Source organism: Ovis canadensis, chromosome 17 (assembly GCF_042477335.2).
Source record: "Ovis canadensis isolate MfBH-ARS-UI-01 breed Bighorn chromosome 17, ARS-UI_OviCan_v2, whole genome shotgun sequence".
Classification (NCBI taxonomy): domain Eukaryota; kingdom Metazoa; phylum Chordata; class Mammalia; order Artiodactyla; family Bovidae; genus Ovis; species Ovis canadensis.
The window spans coordinates 24,755,266-24,775,264 of record NC_091261.1 but is presented as its reverse complement, the minus strand read 5'-3'; the positions used below and the strand labels follow the sequence as shown (position 1 = coordinate 24,775,264).

The 19,999-nt window shown below is 40.6% G+C and overlaps 1 protein-coding gene across 15 annotated transcripts in view; it reads left to right on the top strand.

Moving 5' to 3' along the window:
- GAB1 (GRB2 associated binding protein 1) overlaps window positions 1-19,999 on the top strand; it is a 125,593-nt gene that overhangs the window by 92,625 nt on the left and 12,969 nt on the right. For 9 of the 15 annotated variants that reach the window (XM_069556815.1, XM_069556813.1, XM_069556825.1 and 6 more), the window contains exons 3-6: window positions 6,741-6,966; window positions 11,288-11,889; window positions 13,314-13,399; window positions 13,591-13,894. In XM_069556815.1, coding sequence (XP_069412916.1) covers window positions 6,741-6,966; window positions 11,288-11,889; window positions 13,314-13,399; window positions 13,591-13,894 — 1,218 coding nt within the window. Of the gene's footprint in view, window positions 1-6,740; window positions 6,967-7,320; window positions 7,402-11,287; window positions 11,890-13,313; window positions 13,400-13,590; window positions 13,895-19,999 lie in introns of all 15 variants that reach the window. The other 6 variants (XM_069556814.1, XM_069556811.1, XM_069556817.1 and 3 more) reach the window with 1 other exon arrangement.

Here is a 19,999-nt window from a genome sequence, read left to right as displayed (position 1 = left end):
TGACTAGTTAGGGAGACAGACAGATGAAGTATTACAGGCAGAGAACTGAGCATCTTATGAGAGAATATTCATACCCAGAATAATTCATTACAGTTGATAAATATTCTTGCCTAGAGAATCCCATAGACAGAGGAGCCTAGTGGGCTACAGTCCATAGGGTCACAGAGTTGGACACAACTGGAATGACTTAGCATGGCATGGCACAAGTTATACACGTGTGTGTGTATACATACGTTTATATTTACTTAAATGTCATACTTCAGTATATATTAAAATATTAATATATAATCTATATTAGTGTAGTTGGTATAATTAATATAATATATAATATAAAAGTATACGTGTATATTAAAGTGTGATACCATGAGAGTGTGTAAATACACTTCTTACCTTCACAGAGTTTACAGTAGTGCATGAATGCTAAATCAGTTCAGTTGTGTCCAACTCTTTGTGACCGCAAGGACTGTAGCCCACCAGGCTCCTCTGTCCATGGGATTTCCTAGGCAAGAATCTGGAGTGGGTTGCCATTCCCTACTGCAGGGGATCTTCCCAACCACGGGATCAAACCCACATCTCTTAAGTCTCCTACATTGGCAAGCAGGTTCTTTAGCACTTGCACCATCTCAGAAGCCCAGGCTAGTAGTAGAGGGGCAAACACTAGGAAGTATAATGCAGGCTGATAGGTGCTCTGCTAAATGGGAAAAAAAGCATAGAGAGCAACTGATTTTGTCTCAGGAGGGCCAGGAAAACCCTAGGTAGTTTTAAATGGCTCTGTGACTATAACTGATACTGTACTGAGAGTTTAATTTTTCAAAATCAGTTACAATGCCTGTTTTCACTTCGTAAACTTCCTAGTATAGGGAGGGGGAAATTTCAAAACTTGAAAGCCAGCTTTTCAGTAGCAAGATTCAAATCCTTATAAAACAGATTAGAAGTGTATCTGTCTTGAGTGAAGCTCTCAATTTGTGAACTTGTAATCTTCACAGTATCCGTGAAGTGAGAGGTCATAAGAAAAGGTCATAATCAAATTCAGTATGATTAATCAAATTTGATATATATATGCTGAGTTGGTTACCAAGAATAGCTATGCTAATCACAAATGATTTTTCTGTTCATTAAAGCAAGTCCCTAAGAGTTTCAATTTGCCAATACTTCTCGATTTTAGATCCTGAGCTATATCTGAATTCAGCTGTGTTTATTTTTTCACTTCTACAGTTTAGATATTTTACAAATTCATCTTGGCCATCTCCCAAATAACCACAGTTAGAAATGTCTTCCTAGGCTGTGTTGGAGACTTGAGTTTCTTGGAATACATCAGTGAAAGATGAGGAGTCTTCATTGTGTCCTATCAAGGATCCACACAATTAGTTTACTTTGCACCATAATTTTGGTTTTTGTTGCACAGTAGCAAAACTGCAAAAAGGCTTTAAAGCCACCACTGTATTCCCCTATTCATTTGTAGTAGCTGACTTTGCTAGATACCTTTTTAAAAATTCTTCATCTTTAAAGATTTGTATCAAATTCTAAACTACAGAGAACTGCTGTTATCCTTTGTGATCACATTTATACAGTTGAATATGACAAGGCAAATATCAAAATGTCTTTGTTCTTCCATTAACTGTACTACCGGCTTTATACTCTCATGCTTCCAGATAGATCTCACCCCCACTCACGAAATAATAGGTGCTTTTGTCTTTACCTAGATCTGTCCCCTGAGCCCTGCGCTCTTCCCTTTCCAGACAGCCAAACTTGCTCCCACTCTTGGCTTAAAATTAATAACACAAAATGATTTTTCACTGTAACTAGTTTCAGTAGACTATGCTTGGCATTACAGTCTGAGAGCATAACTGTCCCCGATCCCTAGGAGAATAACTAATTTTCCCCTGAAAACAAAAGGAAAGGGGAAAAATCTGACCTGTGTTTTGATTCCAGGAACCTCTCAAAATATCGTTACCATGTTATTTCCGCCGCCCCAGGTGACCATTGCTATTATTGAATACTCAGAATGCTGGCAGGCTGAATCTGTTTTTCAATTCTAGCTCATTGCACTGTGTGTGGTTCTTATGAATGCTTTTATTTAGTAGTCTGGAGACTTAGAAACTAATTTCTTTTGTTTTTCTTGGAAATGTGCAGTTTTATTTTTGTTTCTACACTGAGGTGGAAGTTATAAAATCTGCTAAACAAGTGCCAGGAAACTCAACCTTAGGGCTGAACACAGCTTGGGGCAAAGGCCTGGTCTCATTTCAGGTGCATGTTTTAAAAATTGCCTCTTCATCAGTTGAGTTGCTTTTCTCAAAATGCCTGGATAATACTGGCTAAAAAAAAAATAATGTGATTCTCTGATATTCCTCCTTTTAGAAAAGTAGATAAACTAATGTGTGAGGATATGCACCTACTCCCGTTTCTGCAAAGCACTGCTTCTTAATTGGGGAACTTAAATTTCCTTTTATTTACCCTTTTACTCAGCCATAACTTAATTACTGTGAAAAGTACAGTTCTAAAGTGTACAGTTCAGTATAGTTTTATTTATCCATTCTGTATCTATATGTAGAAATAGAAATCTGTGAAACCAGCCACTCAAACCAAGAAATGGAAAAAATCTAATCCCCCACAAGGTTTTCTCATGTGTCTTCCTTGTAAAAACACAGAAAAAAGTTCAAATGTAACCATTATTTTGCTTCTCTCACTATAGTTTTGCTTATGCTTGAAGTTTGTACAAATAAAACCACTGAGCCTAACATTTTTCCAATAGTAAGTCTGTGAGATCCATCCATGTTCCATGTGGAGTTCTGCATCCTATGTAGCCCTCCACTGTGTGAATAGATTGTAAATTATTTTATTACCACATGCTTGGGCCTCCCAGGTGGTGCTCGTAGGACCTGTCCACGAATGCAGGAGACGGAAGAGACACGGATTTGATCCCTGGGTCGGGAAGATCCCCTGGAGGAGGGCATGGCAACCCACTCCAGTATTCTTGCCTGGAGAATCCCATGGATCCCATGTAGCCTGGCGGGGCTAGGGTCCACAGGGTTGCCAAGAGTCAGACACGAGTGAAGTGACTTAGCACGTATGCACCACTTGCTCAGGTAGGGTATGTCAGTAGTTACAAAATCAGGGGATCTTGTCGTGTCAGTTTTGTAACATTCTCCCTTACCAATTAGAAAGAGTGTCATTGCTTCCCTGGGCTTAAGCACATGTTCCATTTGGTTAAAAAATATATTTTGAATATTTCGGGGCATTATCTGGGCACCCCATCCCATCTTGTGTGAGGAACACTTACTTTAGAGCATTATGCTTTAAGAAACCGTAATGTGCATAAAGGTAAAAAATCTGTGCATTAAGGTAGGGATCCTGTGACCCAATCTATTATTTGTGGTGCTCCTCAAGAACAATCTACTCCTGTTCACTGAAAACTTAAGACTCAGCAGTCCTTATGAGCTTTCTAAGTAAAATTCAGCTAAGAGTTTGCTACAGTAGCTTATTAGGCCTTTACTACATGCTAATGATTCTCTTCATGCCTTCTGAATTAAGAGACAGGAAATAATTTTACACACAGAAGCACACCCCATGCTGATGTTTGATTCCCAGAAACACGATACTGGTATTACTTAGAAAGATCAGTAAGTCAGAAACCCAAGTGAGGCAGAAAGTGATAAACACAGTCTGCTCAACTACTCATAGGGTCGAGTGGAGGGCCAATCCCATGTCTTCATAAGGTCAGAGAGAAGGTTCTTCTTTCAAACCAGTTGGTTAACTTTGGCTAGAAATCTTCTATTGTAGAATATCTAGACACCACGCCATACTGGCATTGAAATATGCAGAGCTGAGTATATAGTCAAAATCACCATGAGTAAAATCATCCCAAACAGTAAACATTGAAGATGGTCCATTATCTGAGTCCCCAGTCGTTAATGCTTTTTGGAATGATTGGGATTGCTGTTCACGGCTATTTGAAGGTCTTTGCTTCTGTGAGCTTGCTGGTGAACATGATGGAAGTTTCTGTCTAGTTCTTGCCACTTAGAAGTATACCCAAGGCTTCCCATATTGTGAACAATCCCCATCCCATTTTTTTCCTCCTTCCAGAAAATTGAGAGACTCTTGCATCATTCACAGGTGGCAGAAATGGAAGGCTAACAATGAAATAGTCCCATTGTGCTAATAAAAACAAGGCGAGACAAAGCTGATTGCTCAGGCTGGTGACTGTTTTCCCACTTCAGATGAATCAGTTCATTTAGTATGTAGCCATCCAGTGTGGTCTCTGCTATAGGAAAAGTGTGTCTATGAAAACAACCACCTGGAAAAGTTATCTTAGGAATTACATTGGAAAACTAGAACTCATACTGTTTGATACAGTAATGTTTTGGCTGTGTTTGGTTTGATTTTGTTTGGTCAGAAGTAAACACTGAACTGGATTGTACAATTTCACCAAATCTCTGGCAGAAGAAAGAAGTATGTGAAATAGGCTTGTAAACACACCCTTGAGGGTACATGGGATGCTGCAACTACTCTGTGATCTCTCTGCTTCTTTTCTGGCCTCAGTGTTGTATGTATTTTTCTTAAGCTCTCTAAAGGGTAAATATTTTTCACAGTTCTCTGAAGTTGAACACTCCACAAGGATTTACTCTGAGTCACTGATAAATCTATGGCATTTTAAATCCCCTTGAATACATCTCTTTATATTTGTAACAGAATCAAAGCAGTAAAAATTTCATGAGGTTTGTTATAAACACTATTTACAACCAACATCAGACAAGATGAGGTTCGTATGAGTTCTCATGAAATTATGGCATTATCTCATATAAATGTTGGAAGGTTTTATTTTTCCACCATCTTCTGTTCTGGCCTTTCATAAATAAGAAAAAATGAATGAATGAATTCCTACCATAAGTGAAAGTGAAAATCACTCAGTCACGTCTGACTCTTTGCAACCCCATGGACTCTAGCCCGCCAGGCTCCTCTATCCATGAGATTTCCTCTCAGGCAAGAATACTGAAGTGGTTGCCATTTCCTTCTCCAGGAGATCTTCCCAACCTAGGGCTTAAACCCACGTCTCCCGCATTGGCAGGTGGATTCTTTACCACTGAGCCGCCTGGGAAGCCCAAAGATGGCAATGAGGTGAAGTGAAAGTCACTCAGTCACGTCTGACTTTTTGTGACTCCATGGACCGCACAGTCCGTGGAATTCTCCAGGCCAGAATACTGGAGTGGGTAGCCTTTCCCTTCCCCAGGGGATCTTCCCAACCCAGGGATCAAACCCAGGTCTCCCACATTGCAAGTGGATTCTTTACCAGCTGAGCCACAAGGAAAGCCCAAGAATACTGGAGTGGGTAGTCTCTCCCTTCTCCAGCAGATCTTCCCAACCCAAGAATTGATCAGGGTGTCCTGCATTGCAGGTGGATTCTTTACCAACTGAGCTGTACGGGGTGAAAGATGCAATACTCGCATGTTATTATTCAGGCTTTACCATTAGGATATGAGCTTCTCTGCCTAGGAAGAAGAGTTTTGAAATGAGTTACTTAACCTTGGCTATAGTGCATATGTGGATGTTAATGTTGAATACGGAAAGACCTCATCAAAAGCATGTGGACTTATTCTGTAGAATTCAGAGGAGAGCGAATGTGTAGCCCTTCCCTAGGGAATTGATAGACCAATGACCTGCCTGTTATTCTATTCTGTAGAACATTTTAAGTCTTCTTACCATGTTTTAGCATCTTTGGGTAATGTTCTATTATGCAAAATCTCAGTTTCAACCCAGCCTTTTCTGTTCTAATATAAACAGATTTGTTTATTTGAATACGAGCATTTATCCTTTTTCCCTGGATATATAGCCTCACATTGCTAACCAGACTAACAGAGTTTTTCTCCTGGGTCCTCAATAATTTCCATAGTTGTCAGTGAATACAGTAAGATTTTTTTTTTTTACTTTCCAGTTGTTTTCAAATTACTTATTACACAGTTTAGCTATTTTCATATGTCTTCTCAGAATGCAGTTAAGTGGTTAATAAATTACTACTTTCTCTGCCGACTGCTTTTGCATGAAAATACTATAGAAATCCAGTAAATGGAACATAAGGCTATGAGCTGAGGGAAAAGCTGTTTCCTTAAATGTGAATCCTGGAACTAGACATATTTCTCCCTAGTCAGTTGAGAGGTACAAAGAAAAGAATGGACAGCAAAATAAACATGGGGAGAAGAGCTGGCCCTGGTATATACAGCATCACGTGCCTGTAGATCCCATATAATAAAGTGGGTCTCCTTAGAAGGCTGGCTTGACTTAGAAAGGTTGGCTTTGCCACTTGATTATCATGGGAAAAAAAATCTGCTGCTACTTGTGCTAACATCTCCGTTCCCAATAGCCTCAAAATCAAACAGTCTTCAAAGCAATGTTAACGGTGGCTTTTTTTTTTTTTGGTGGCGTATGGAATCTTAGCTTCCTGACCAGGGATTGAACCCAGGCACCAGCAGTGAAAGCACAGGGAATTCCCAACCATGGTTTTTTGTTTGTTTGTTTGTTTTTAAGAGCATCTGGAAGAAAGAGCCCTATCTTCAGATCTCTTTTAATGAGAACCAGTAGTTTTCTGTATCAGCATTACCACTTATATGGTACAAAGTTTAACTGACCTTGTCCTGGTTTATCCAGCTCCTCTGGGTTTAAACGATTTATCCCCAGACTTTCAATGAGCTGTGTTAAAGAAACCTTAAGATGGGATGGACAGTAATGGCCACACTTGGGTTTTGCAGATCCTGTGAAAGCACCTGGCAGCTCCTTACAGGCACCAGCCGATTTACCATTGGCGATAAGCACCGCACCACCGTCCTCCCAGGTGGGCGCCTCTGCTGCTGCTGCACCGCCTCCCTATCAGCTCATCAGCCTTCCACCACACCTGGAAACCCTTGGCATCCAGGAGGATCCTCAAGACTACCTCTTGCTAATCAACTGTCAAAGCAAGAAGCCTGAACCCACCAGGTAAACCACATGTGGCGCGTGTGCGTGCGTACACTCAGGCCTCTCACCTTGAAACTTTTCTAACCCTGATTTGAAGGCTTAAAAGAAACCATCTATAGAAGGTCATCTCTTAGGCTTACACTTCAGGGTGATGTTCCTCTGCTAATGATTTCTGATATTCAGGAGATTTTACTGAAGAAACACATTGTTGATCATTTTTTGGCAAAGAACACTCATGCCTTCATGGCTTTTTTTTTGGAAATCTGTCTCCTGGGTCTTAGTCTTTGTTACGGACTCACAGTGTTACTTGCTTAACAGATGTCACTGATTTATAAATGGTGATCTTGCTCCATTTCTTATGTGATTGTAAACCAGCCAAGGGTCATCTTTTGTTTCTGAAGAAGGAGAGGAATACCTACTGCTAGAAGATTTTGAAAGCAAAACGATTCCATTGCAGTGAGTGTGTTGTGGTTGCTTTGAATCTGTGTGAGAAATTAATCACACAGGTAAAATCCCAATACAGCAAATTCTATGGATTAAATAAATCAGATGTTACTGAAATTTGGCAAAATCAAATATATTGCTAAAAACGTTGAAACTTTCAAATCTTCACACCTGGCAATGAAGCAGAGCTTGCCACATGCTTTGACTTAACAAATTTTTAAATAGAAAGAAGTATATGGGTTTCAGTCCTTGACCCAAAGTATAAAACCTTTCCCCAAGCTCTTGGTTTCCCTGTCACCTTTATTTATTTTTTTTAATGCACCCCATTTTTTAAAGTCTTTATTGAATTTGTTACACTATTGTTTCTGTTTTGGTTTTTTGGCCGCTAGGCATGTGGGATCTTAGTTCCCTAACTAGGAATCGAACCTGCACTCCCTGAATTGGAAGGTAAAGTCCACCACTGGACCACCTTCCTTGGTCCCTCCCTATCATCTTTATCTCTGCTCCCAGACCTCTCTCTTCTTCTAAGCTAATTATATTTTGATTATTCTTCTCATTTGATGTTGATAACTGGACGGCTGGAAGCAATAATGAGAGTTGAGCCAGAAGCAGATGAGCACGATGCTGTGATACCATTAACAGCTGTATGACACCTAGTGATATTGTTGTTTTTCAGTCGCTAAGTCATGTCCAACTCTTTACGACCCTATGAACTGCATCATGCCAGGCTTCCCTGTCCTTCACTATCTCCCTGAGTTTGCTCAAAACACATGACCATTTGAATCAGTGACGCCATCCAGCCATCTCATTCTTGGTCATGCCTTTCTCCTTTTGCCCTCAGTCTTTCCCAGAACTAGTAATATTGGGTATAGTTCTTGTCTTAATTTGCATTATTTAAGGAGGATGCGAATTGCATTGAAATGTGATTTTTTTAAAGATATTAGATTCCAGAATTATTTTTCTAACAAAAAAAGATTCTTTTTTCATGTAGGAAATGACTCTTATTAGACCCTAGGATCATACAAACTCCTTGTTCAAAAATTTTTATATAGAATTTGTTAAGATCCGTAGATTAGTTTCTGAGAACTGGGATAGCGGAAGAAGCTCACAAACCTTCCAAAGATACGTTTCTATATATTTGTTATAATGGGATTTTACCTGTAAAAGTTAAAAAAAAATTATAAATCATCACAAGTTAATAATATAAAATTCTAACTTGATTTTGCTTGTTTGCTGTGAGAATTTAAAACTATACACTCGCAACTTTGTTGCATATGCTACTAACTAAGATTTTATTTTAGGAAACTCCACAATTATTTTTCTGTATCTGCCTTTTTAAAAGCCAACAGCTAAGTGACAGTGTTCAGTACATTCTCTTTTATGTAGTGTCTTTCATCAATCTCACTGGTATCACGGCTTTCCTATTGTCACAGAAACTATGCTCAAAATCGTTACTCAGATATATTTTGTATCTGTATTTTGCAAAAGTGACAGTTCAATAGCAAATATTTGTGAAGTATCCACTATGGGCTCACCGTTTCGTAGGTTCTATGAAGGTACAAACTAATGACATAAGATACAACCCCCTCAGGTGCAGTCACCTTCAGAGTTTCAAAGTGAAGCATGAAGGTACTTACAGATGAAGGCAAGATGTGAGCATTGCCTTGAGAACTATGTTTGTCCTGCAAGACTGAGCTCAGACTTCTGCTCCTCTAGGAGACCTTCCCCTGAACACCCAGGCAGGATTAAGTGCCTCTGGGTTTTCACAGCATCCCGGGTGTGCCTCCGTGTCTCCCAGAATCAGAAGTAACTTGCTAGTTGCATTTATCCTCCAGTAAAGTCTAAACCAGTCAAGCACGGGGAACTTGGTACTCGTTGCACTTCTAGCTTCCTCTTCACGTTTGAATTAAATGAAGTGCATATTTTAGACTATGGGTTAGAAATTCCTAGAAAGGACAGTGCATGCATCTTCGAGATGGAGGGTGAGGCGCTTCATAGGAGGAGTAGGCTTTGGACCATACCTGGTTGGTGGCAGGAGACCGTCATTAAAAATTTATGTAAAAGTAGCCTAAGGGCAAGGGAAAGTGGAGATGAGAGCCAGCAGAGGAAGACAGTAAGGAAGAGTGCCAGCTTGGAGTACGGGGTCCATTGAGGAACCAGTAGGTCGTAAGATTGGACATACAAGGTGGAACCAGGCTATTGGTAATAGTAGCCTCAGTGCCAAGTAGAGTAGTTTATAGGCTTTTTGTAGTTCCCGTAGACTATCGGAACTCTTAACAGGATTTTCTCTGAATTAGATGAGTGACATGAAAACCAGTTTTGAAAATATTGATCTTCTAACAGTCTTGGTCCTGTGGATGGTACCATGGATATATTGGAAGAGGGAGAAACTAGAGGAAAGACGTTTACTGAGGAGGGTCCAGTGTTGGAGATTTCAGCAGAGACCCAGACGTGAGCTTGGGTGGTGTCAGTGGGAACAGAGAAGGGCAATAGATAACTTGGGTAGAAAGAAGGACTTTATGCCCAAGCGATGGTGGTGATCAGAGAGAATGAATCAAAGCTGATGGGGTTCCGAGTTTAGACAATTCAGACAAAGACATTTCTTGTCAAGGCAAGTCAGAAGGGGCCACCAATTTGAGAAGTAAGTTGAGTTTGATTTGGTACACATGAGCAAGGGAACTCTGGGATAAGCAAGTGGAAATAAATTTGAACCGTTTGCAGACATGGGACTCAGAGTTTGGTGAGAAGATGGGAGTCATTAGCATTCAGCAGAGATGAAGTTACAGGAAAGGAGGATTTCTTAATGGTGTGTGCAGTAAAGACTTAGAGGATTATTTCCCGATAGCCACTTCTAGGTGAACAGATAGGAAGAAAGGGTTGATGAGTGAAACAAGGGCAAAATCAGTGAGGAAGAAGGAGAGTCAGGGTACTGCAGTCAAGTTTCTGTGATACTGGGCAGGAGGGGAGAGTTTCAGTGAATAAATGCAATACCCAGTGCCAGATGTTACCAAGATGTCAGGAAGATATGCCCTTGAAAAGAACTATCACAAGTTACTATTCTTTAAATACTGAGTTTAAGTTCCTCTAGGACTTTGAACAACACACATAGGTAGTTAAGGTATCTAGTTTAGCATTAAGGAAGGACAAGCACTCTGGTATTGGTAGCTGCGTTTTGACTTACTCCCAAGTTTTGTGATACCACAAAATACAGAGACTGAAAATGCACCCAAAGTATAAAAGACACTCTAATGAAATTTCTCAAGGTGAATTATTGTTTGGACTTGGCTAACCCCACGGCTTGTATTTTGATCCTTTGATCCCATGACATTGGCTAAATATCTGTTAAACAAAATTAGTAGAAAGGGAGATACGCAGAGCCTGTTGAGTTGACACCTTGTAGATCACACTGAATTCATTCAATACCAGGCCATCGTTAGATTTGACAACAGAGTGCCACAGGTGAGCTAAAGAGCTAAGGATCACCTTGATAAACTATTGGTATGAAGTTTTTGCATGCTCTTCAGAGGAAATGCTTTTCCCAGTGTCCTGTGCCTTAATCATTTACCTTCCTCCGAGTTTTGTACCTTTCTAATTTCATTGCTTCAGGAATTGTGGTTTTATGTGTGGAATTCATAGGTGGAGTTGAGGGTGTGGGCAGGTACAGAACAGGAATTAGGGAGAATGCTTTTGGTTTTGCGGTGGCAGTGTTGTTATCTGGTGCATAATCGTTAAAAACTCAGGAACATTCGTGCTTCCAATCGGATGGATCACACACACCAAAAAATCGAATGAGAAAAAGCCATGGATTTTGATTGCTAAGCTAGAAATATATTTACTAAAACGTAAGTCCTAGGTTTTCACCGTGTTTTCTTTTCTGTCATTAACCATTTTTATTTAGAACGCACGCTGATTCTGCAAAATCCACCTCTTCGGAAACCGACTGCAATGATAACGTCCCTTCTCATAAAAACCCCGCTTCCTCCCAGAGCAAACATGGAGTGAACGGCTTTTTCCAGCAGCATGTGATGTACGACTCTCCACCATCTCGCGCTGCATCCCTCTCCGTAGACTCCAGCCTGTATAACCTGCCCCGCAGTTACTCCCACGACGTTTTACCAAAGGTGTCTCCATCGAGTACCGAAGCAGACGGAGAACTGTATGTTTTTAACACCCCATCTGGGACCTCGAACGTGGAGCCTCAAATGAGGCATGTACCTATTAGTTATGACATTCCTCCAACACCTGGTAATACTTACCAGATACCACGAACATTTCCAGAAGGCGCCTTGGGGCAGACGTCAAAGCTAGACACTATTCCGGATATTCCTCCGCCTCGGCCACCGAAACCGCATCCGGCTCATGACCGATCTCCTGTGGACACGTGTAGCATCACACGGCCGGCCTCGGACACTGACAGCAGTTACTGTACCCCAACAGCCGGGCTGCCGCCCTCACGTAGCAATACCATTTCCACTGTGGATCTGAACAAGTTGCGAAAAGGTCAGCACCGATTGGCTTCTCCCGGGTTAGAGATTAATGATGGAAAATCTCTCTCTTTTTTTTAAAAACATTTTCTCCTGCAGTCCCCCCCCCCACCCCAAATGTTTTATTTGTTTTACTTATTTATTTTTTAATTTTTTTGCTGCATTTTGCGGCAGGTGGGATCTTAGTTCCCCCACCAGGGGGGTCGAACCTGTGGCCTGTGCACTGGAAGCCGGGAGCCTTAATCACTAGACCACCACAGTGGTCCCCAAAACCTCTTTTTGTTCTTGGAAGCAAAGTGTGATGTTAAAAGACAGTCCCTTTTTCCTTCAGCGCTGCAGGTATCCACTGAGATACCAAAGGTGTCAGAGTCTCAGTAAATCCTGGGAAGTATGTTTGTATGTTCACCATGTGCCTCTATGCCTGTTTTGCTGAAAGGGAAGAAGAGAGGAGTTTTACATCCCTGAAGAAGTATGGCCTTAGTAATACTTTAGGCTTCAGGAAGCCTGCAGCCCTCTTTCTCCCTTTCTCTGTATCCTGGGTGAGCAGACCCGTGGGGCAGAGGAACAGGAAATGGACCAGCCACAAAGCCTTGCCGGGTCATGCCCTTTCCTGTATTTGTGTCCTGGTACGGCCACTGCTGTGTTACATCTGTTTGGCTCTGTTTCCTTCCTTCCCAGATCAACAGTTTTTACACTGTGTCTGCCAGGTGGTACTCAGGGCTCTGTTCGTTTCCTTCCCAGATAACAGTTTTTACACTGTGTCTGCCAGGTGGTACTCAGTTCCAATCAGGTCATTCTGCTTTTTGTTTATTTGGTTTTATTTGTTTTTAAAGCTGTGAATCTTCTCTCCCCTTACCCCTAGTCATTTTACCAATTTCTGTACTGTTGAATCTGGGTTAGATTCTGAGGTTCTTAGAGATCTGAAAATTAAAAAAAAAAAAAAGTTTAAAAGGCACAGACCCTAAAAACTATGTGCTGACACTTTTGGAGTTCGTGATAGAGTTATCCAGCTGTTTTAAAGAAGATGAAGATCTGATGTGTTGTGAATGGTGCTTGTACCAATACTTGTCTAGCCATTCAGTACCAATTTCTAACTTAGTCCTTGAAGTGGCTGTAATGTATCTTGAGGTAGTTATACGTTAGTGAGATGTAACTTGGACCCAAGGGTGCAAAAGATGAGGAAGTAGAAGTATTTCTTTTTCCATCTTTAGATAACCTGTCTCAGTGTCATAATCAAATACCAGTACTGGTTAGCCTATAAGTGTCTGCATTTTCTAGTTATTTAATGTTTCAATTCAAGATACTTTTCTTTGAGCATCCTTTTTAAACTTTATGTGTGTGAAGCATGAATACATGAAAAGAGAGAGAGGAGGTCATGCCTGATTACCCTGAGAACTGGCAGAGATGGGGAGAAAATTGATAGTTTGTTCTCTGTTTTAGATGCTAGTTCTCAAGACTGCTATGATATTCCACGAACATTTCCAAGTGATAGATCTAGTTCACTCGAAGGCTTCCACAACCATTTTGTAAGTATAATTGACCTTGGCATCATCAAATGTATTTCATTGGCAAAATCTTTACACTTAGGGCCCTGAGACTAAATGAGATCCTGAAATAAAAGTCCCTGCAGATCCACATGAATAGGCGTGACTTACGAATATGTTTTCCTGTTTGACAACAGTTCTTGCTTATTAAAAGAAATGTATGTGTGTTTTAGAAAATCAAAAACGTATTGACAGCGGGAAGTGTATCAAGTGAAGAACTGGATGAAAATTACGTGCCCATGAATCCCAACTCTCCACCACGACAACATTCCAGCAGTTTCACAGAACCAATTCAGGAAGCAAATTATGTTCCAATGACTCCAGGGACGTTTGACTTTTCTTCATTTGGAATGCAAGTGCCTCCTCCCGCTCATATGGGCTTCAGGTCCAGCCCCAAGACCCCTCCCAGAAGGCCAGTTCCTGTTGCAGACTGTGAACCACCCCCTGTGGATCGGAACCTCAAACCAGACAGAAAAGGTAAAGAGAGCATGGCATGGCAAAAGGACCAGGGGTCACCAGTTTAGATCCACATTTAACTGTCATGAAATCCAAAACAGAATTTGGACTAGTAATTCAGAAGTATTTCACGTTACCTTAGTCATCCACTTGCTTTAATGGTGTTCCTTTTTAGAGATTAAGAATTGTTATGTCCTATGTTGATGCTGTATGTTTTTAAGTCCCCTATCTCTAGAGCAGAGGTTACAAACTAAAACATTCACCAGGATTGGCACGCAGCGGTAGATAATTAGGAAAAACTGAAATGCCCTTGCCCCATCCAAATGGAGTAATTAACCATTGCCTGGCGGCAGCCCTTTGTAAACTTGTGAAATTAACATAGCTCCTAGAGGAAAATATTCTGATTATCAAAAGAAGTCCAAATTTGTGGGTTCTACTTATATTATCTTTTGATTTCTAAGCTGTACTAGCTAATTTAATTATTTGAAACAACAGAACAGTGCAGATGATACCACACACTTTTACAAGCTAGATATGGTCTTTGCTTCCCTTTGGTAACCTCTTCTCCAGAGTATTTGATATCAAAGCAGACTTGAGATTATTAGTGCCCTTGACATCATTCTTTAAGAACAGCAAGGTTGCTTATACACTCTTTGTATTCTGTTCACATAACAACTTCTGAAAAATGATTCTGCCTTGGCTGGGGTATAAGCAAATGCTTCTGGTCTATTCTTTTGTCCTGGGCTTCGTAAATAACATTAAATTCTAAGGTGGCATGGTTTGTCAAGAACTCGATGTAAAAGAAACTTTTCAGCCAAATTGGTCATATATACCCACGTTTTTAAATTTTGGATTCGAGGGGTTAAAACCAGCATGCTGCTGGTGTGATTTCATCTTGGCAACCAAATAAGTTAGTGTGTTGGCGGTGGGATGCGGGGCACCATCTCTGGGGCATCCGGCACATTTGAAAAGTCTCATGTGCTGTATGTAGATTTTTTCAAAGCATGTTAATGTCTGCGTAAACTTCTCATTAACCTGGCCTTGGCTCTTCAATAGTTGTTCTAGTTAAGTTCCCGGTATGGGGAACGGACCGAGAGTGGGATGTATCTTCAAGAGAACGAGCTTTATTTTGTTCTGCTATTTAGTAAATGAACGGAGAAAGTGAGGGGCAGCTGAGACAGTGCTGGGCAGCTGAGACAGTGCTCGGCAGCTGTCGCTTTGTCCTGCCTTCCTGCGTTTCTGTCCTCTGGAAGGTCTTTGATCCTCCTTGCTTCTCCCTCACATTCTTCCCTGTTTCCTTTGATGCTGCCCCGTGGCTGCTTTTTATGGGCCCTTACAGCCTCCACGTCCCTTGCAAATTGCCTTGTTCGTTATTGATTTACCAGCTTGCTCAGCCGCCGTCGGATGGGTCTCATTTGTCTGTCCGCCCTATGGATTGGAGGCCAGCCCACGTGCGGGCCGCCTTTGGGTCAAGTGCCCATCTTCGGTCAGATAGCTGGTCAGTCCATTGGTCGTGTGCCACACCCCTGGCCAGCCACACGGTCCTGGCAGCAGGGCCATGATGGGGGCCGGCTGGTTTAGAAAGGGCGTGAGCGTCCCAGGCTCTTTATGCGATAACTTCTCTTCTTGTTTCTCTTGGTCTTCATTTGCTTTAAAATCTATTTAGACATCACTAGTCATTTTATTCTTTGCCTACAACAAACAAACATATGTTTGGGCATGGATAGATTTATAATTGCGCCCACAGATGGTGGAAGGATTAAGATGGAAGTGTTATGAACTCTGTGAAAGAGATCTTCATTTTAACGCTCAACTGATTCTTTTCTTCTTTTCCTCTAAGTTATTGCACATGAGCAGCAGATCGCTAGCTTTTGACACCAAATGGAGCAGTTTTATATCCTGAGGTCCCTACATAATTATGGAGGTGGAGTGGTTTGGGTGAGGGCCAGAGCTGTGAGTCCTTCGGGTTTTGCTCCCCTCTGGCTTGGGCTTGGCAGAGCACAGCTTGAAAATTCCCAGTGTATTTCATGGTTCATGGTTCCATGTGGTTAGCACAACGCAGAATCTGAAAAGATTCCTATTGATACGGAAAAGTTGCAGGATCATAGTGAAACATACGTAAAAACATACATTTTTAGTATCATCTAGGTCTGACAGAGTTCATGGACCCTGCATTATGGTGTATTTTGTGTACAGAGCATAATAATATGGTATGTGTACTACACATCATATGTATTGTATGTACGCATAATTATACCTCCCTATGTATGTAGTGAAAGTACTATATGTTCTAATACATGAGAGATTATCCTAGTCCTCTGAACCAACCGGTGGTGACTCTACTGTAGAACAGAACAAAGTAGATTCCTTAGTTACTTTTAAAGATTCTGTTTCGTCTTTAAAAAATGAGCTGAGGGACTTCCTGTGTGGCCCTGTGGTTAGTACACTGTGCTTTGACCGTTGAAGGCCTGAGATCAATCTCTGGTAGGGGAACTAAGATCCCACAAGTTACATGGGACAGCAGGGGAGAAAAAATTAAGCTGAATTATTGAAAGACAGTCCTGAGCTCATGGGTCAGATGACTGATTTGGCATCATTGCTTAGATATGAAATGAACTAAAAAAGCCCCCAGAATAAAATTTCCACATAGTTTTTGGCAAAGAAAATAAGGAAAAAAGGAGAATAGGTTTGGCAAAACAGTAAAGAGGTTACTAAAGTCATAATAATTTAAAAAAATATAAAGTGTATTTTGGGTACCAGTTCCATCAGTACCCAGCTGTGAGTCTTGGTCAAGTCCCTTGTCCCTTGTCCCTCAGGGACTTGGTTTCCTCATCTGTGAAATGGGGATAACAAATCTACCTTGCTTACCTGAAAAAAGTTTCCATGATAATTAGCAAATGTGCACATGCTGTGCTAAGTTGCTTTGGTCATCTCTGACTCTGAGACCCCATGGACTGTAGTCTGCCAGGCTGCTCTGTCCATGGGATTCTCCAGGCAAGAATATTGGAGTGGATTGCCATGCCCTCCTCCAGGGGATCGCCCCATCCAGGAAAACTGTCCTGCATTGGCAGGAGGGTTCTTTACCACTAGTACCACCTGGAAATACTGCGTGCAAATAGAAAAAAAAATGTGTTTTGCTGTTCTTTAGCACTGCTCTACTTTTGAAAATTAATATGATATGAGAGGAAGCATGGGAAAGTGTTTAATACTGCGGGGCACATGTTATCAACTCACTTTTTAGAAAGTTATAGCTATTTGAGAAAAACATTTTAATATTCAAATCTTAGAGAAAAGTTTATCCTTAAAATCTTAAACTATAGAGATTTCCTTGGTGGTCCAGTGGTTAAGACTTGACTTTCCAACGCAGGAGTGTGGGTTCAATCCCTGGTTGGGAAACTAAGATTTCATATGCCTCAGGACTAAAAAAGAAAATCAAAACAGAAGCAATATTGTAACAAATTCAATAAAGACTTTAAAATGCTTTTTTAAAAAGTTAATTGGCATACATTTAAAAACAAAAAACTTAACCTATAAAACTGTCCTGAAATTTTTCTCACTGAGCATAGTATCTCATGAGTCTTCATTTCAGATTTTGTGACATCAGATATATGACTCAGTCTGTTATTCTAGTATCTCTTATTAACTAAACCTCGTAATAAGCAAACCTAGCTCTATAAAATATGGCTTCCTTAGTTTCAAAACTCAATGTAACCAATTCAACATCCAGTATAACCAGTTTCTGTGATTGTGTTTTTGGGAAGGGTCTACAGTAGATGAGTGACATTCTAGTCTTGTTTATACCCCCAATTATAGATGTCAGCTGCTGTAATTAGTCGTTAGCAGATGAGTTTTTCAAATACTTCCCAGTAATTGAAGCTGCAGAAATACATACGTGTTTTAAACACTTACATTTAATGTATTTTCATGGATCCTTTATCCATCACCCAACTGTAGTAGCTATATTTTCACCCATACTATTTCTGTCACAAGAATATTTGTTCTAAGCCATGCCTTATGTATATTAATAGAGGAGAAAAATCATCATTTACATGTATTATATTAAATATTAGGAAAGCAGAGGAGTCATTGGAAATGCAAGACAAATTCTGTTTGGATTGCTTCAATTAAAACTTTCATATTTTAATGGAAAAGCAATTTTGTAAAGTTGGGGAAATTTCTGTGAAATATTGTGATTTCTCTTAAAGTAAGTCCTTACATAACCCTACCAGCTTTCACCCTTGCACTTCACTAGGCTCATTCAGTCTCTTTCTAACATGATATACTAATAGCAGCTGTTCAAGCCTCAGATATGCTGTCTTTTTATTTTGTTTCGTTTGGCTTTGCCCATTTGTGGCTTTCTACAGCAGTTCCGACCACTAGTTGTTATACTGGTTTTTCACAAAAGCGGTGTGAGGTTACTTCTGGTGATTCTGTACATAAGTTTGGTTAAAGTATCTTCATGTCTGGCTGGATCTTCACTTTGGTGTAGGAAGCACCCAGAAGACGTATCGTGCAGCTTCCCTAGGTAGATCCTTTTGGCACACTGGTATCTTAGATAAGAATATTTTTTCAAGGGAGCTTCTAAAACAGTTTTTTGAATGTTGTTAAAAATTAACATGCTTTTTAAAGGATGGTGTTTGTACTATAATACATATTTGAAAGATGGAGAAACTTGACTCAAGTCAGATTTGTGGATTGATGGTTACAGTTTAAAGGACATGAGTATAGAGGGCATATTTACAGCACAGCCTCTGCCTTTGGGCTTTTTTCCTTTTCCTGACCTTCCATTATGATGCCTCAGCAGGTAAACGCATCTCCATCTGCAATGCAGGAGACCCAAGTTCGATCCCTGGGTGGGGAAGATCCTCTGGAGGAGGAAATGGCAACCCACTCCAGTATTCTTGCCTGGGAAATCCCATGGGCGGAGGAGCCTGGCAGGCTACAGTTCATGGGGTCCCGAAAGAGTCGGACACAACTGAGCAACTGATGCTTTCCAATATAATTACCACAATTACAGTCCCCTTTGTATAAGACCATTCAAACAAGCATAAAAGTTTTTCACTGTGCCACCTTGATTGCTTCTTGGAATTAACGGAGACTAATAATATTATGAATTATTTTTCTTCTTTCTTGGTATTTGAGATGCCTACTGGAAATAGTAGCATCATCTTTGAAACTTCAGATGGATGAGTAAACAGGCTAAGTTAAACCTATAATGATAGAGAAAATACATTTTCCACTTTGAGTTGAATCTATGTAAGTAAGAAGAATACTTGAGTTTTCTCTGGGAGTCCAGTGGTAAAGACTCTTTGCTCCCAGTGCAAGGGACACAGGTTTGATCCCTGGTTGGGGAAACTAATAGCCTGCATACCCTGCAGTACAATGAAAAAAAATTAATAAAAAGCAATTTAAAATAAAATAATGCTTAACCACGTGTGGACTTTTCAAAAACTATTGCATCTGCTTCTTTGAAGCTTGGCATCTCGTACGACTGACTGCCTTGATCATATTTGGAATGATGCACTTTTGAAACAACATTCAGTTGCTTTTTGTTTTTTCCTCTTCCAAGACACACACAAAATTATAACACTGATCAGATTAAACACCACTATCAGATTAAGCTTTAAGAGATCAACAGTTCATCAAAACAGATTGAAGGGTCTCCCAGTGATAGAATATACCTTCAGATAGGTCTGAGGTCTTGAAGCGGAAGGAAGAAAAGGTAATTTAGAAGCTCCCAGTTTACTGGAGGAGGTAGAAAAGTAGACACATTATCGTAATTAGCACAGACAGGCACTGTGGTTGAGGTAAGCTCTTGGCACTGTTAGCTCCCTCCTCTGAGGAAAGTCTGAGAGGATGAATGGCAATTAAACGATGATAGACGATCTTCTAGTTAGAATCAACAGCTTACCAGGGGGAACGCAGGGCTGGCTTGGGTGGGAGGGAGGAAGTTAAGAAGGCAGGAAGGAATGCCAGAGGCCTGGCAGGTGCTGGCTCCTGGCGGCTCTAACAGTCCATGCTAATGAGTTTGGGTTTTATTCTGAGAGCGCAACTGAAAGGTTTTATGGAGGCAAGTAACATACTCAGATTAGCCTCTAGAAAGTTCATCTAAGATTTAAGGCTATG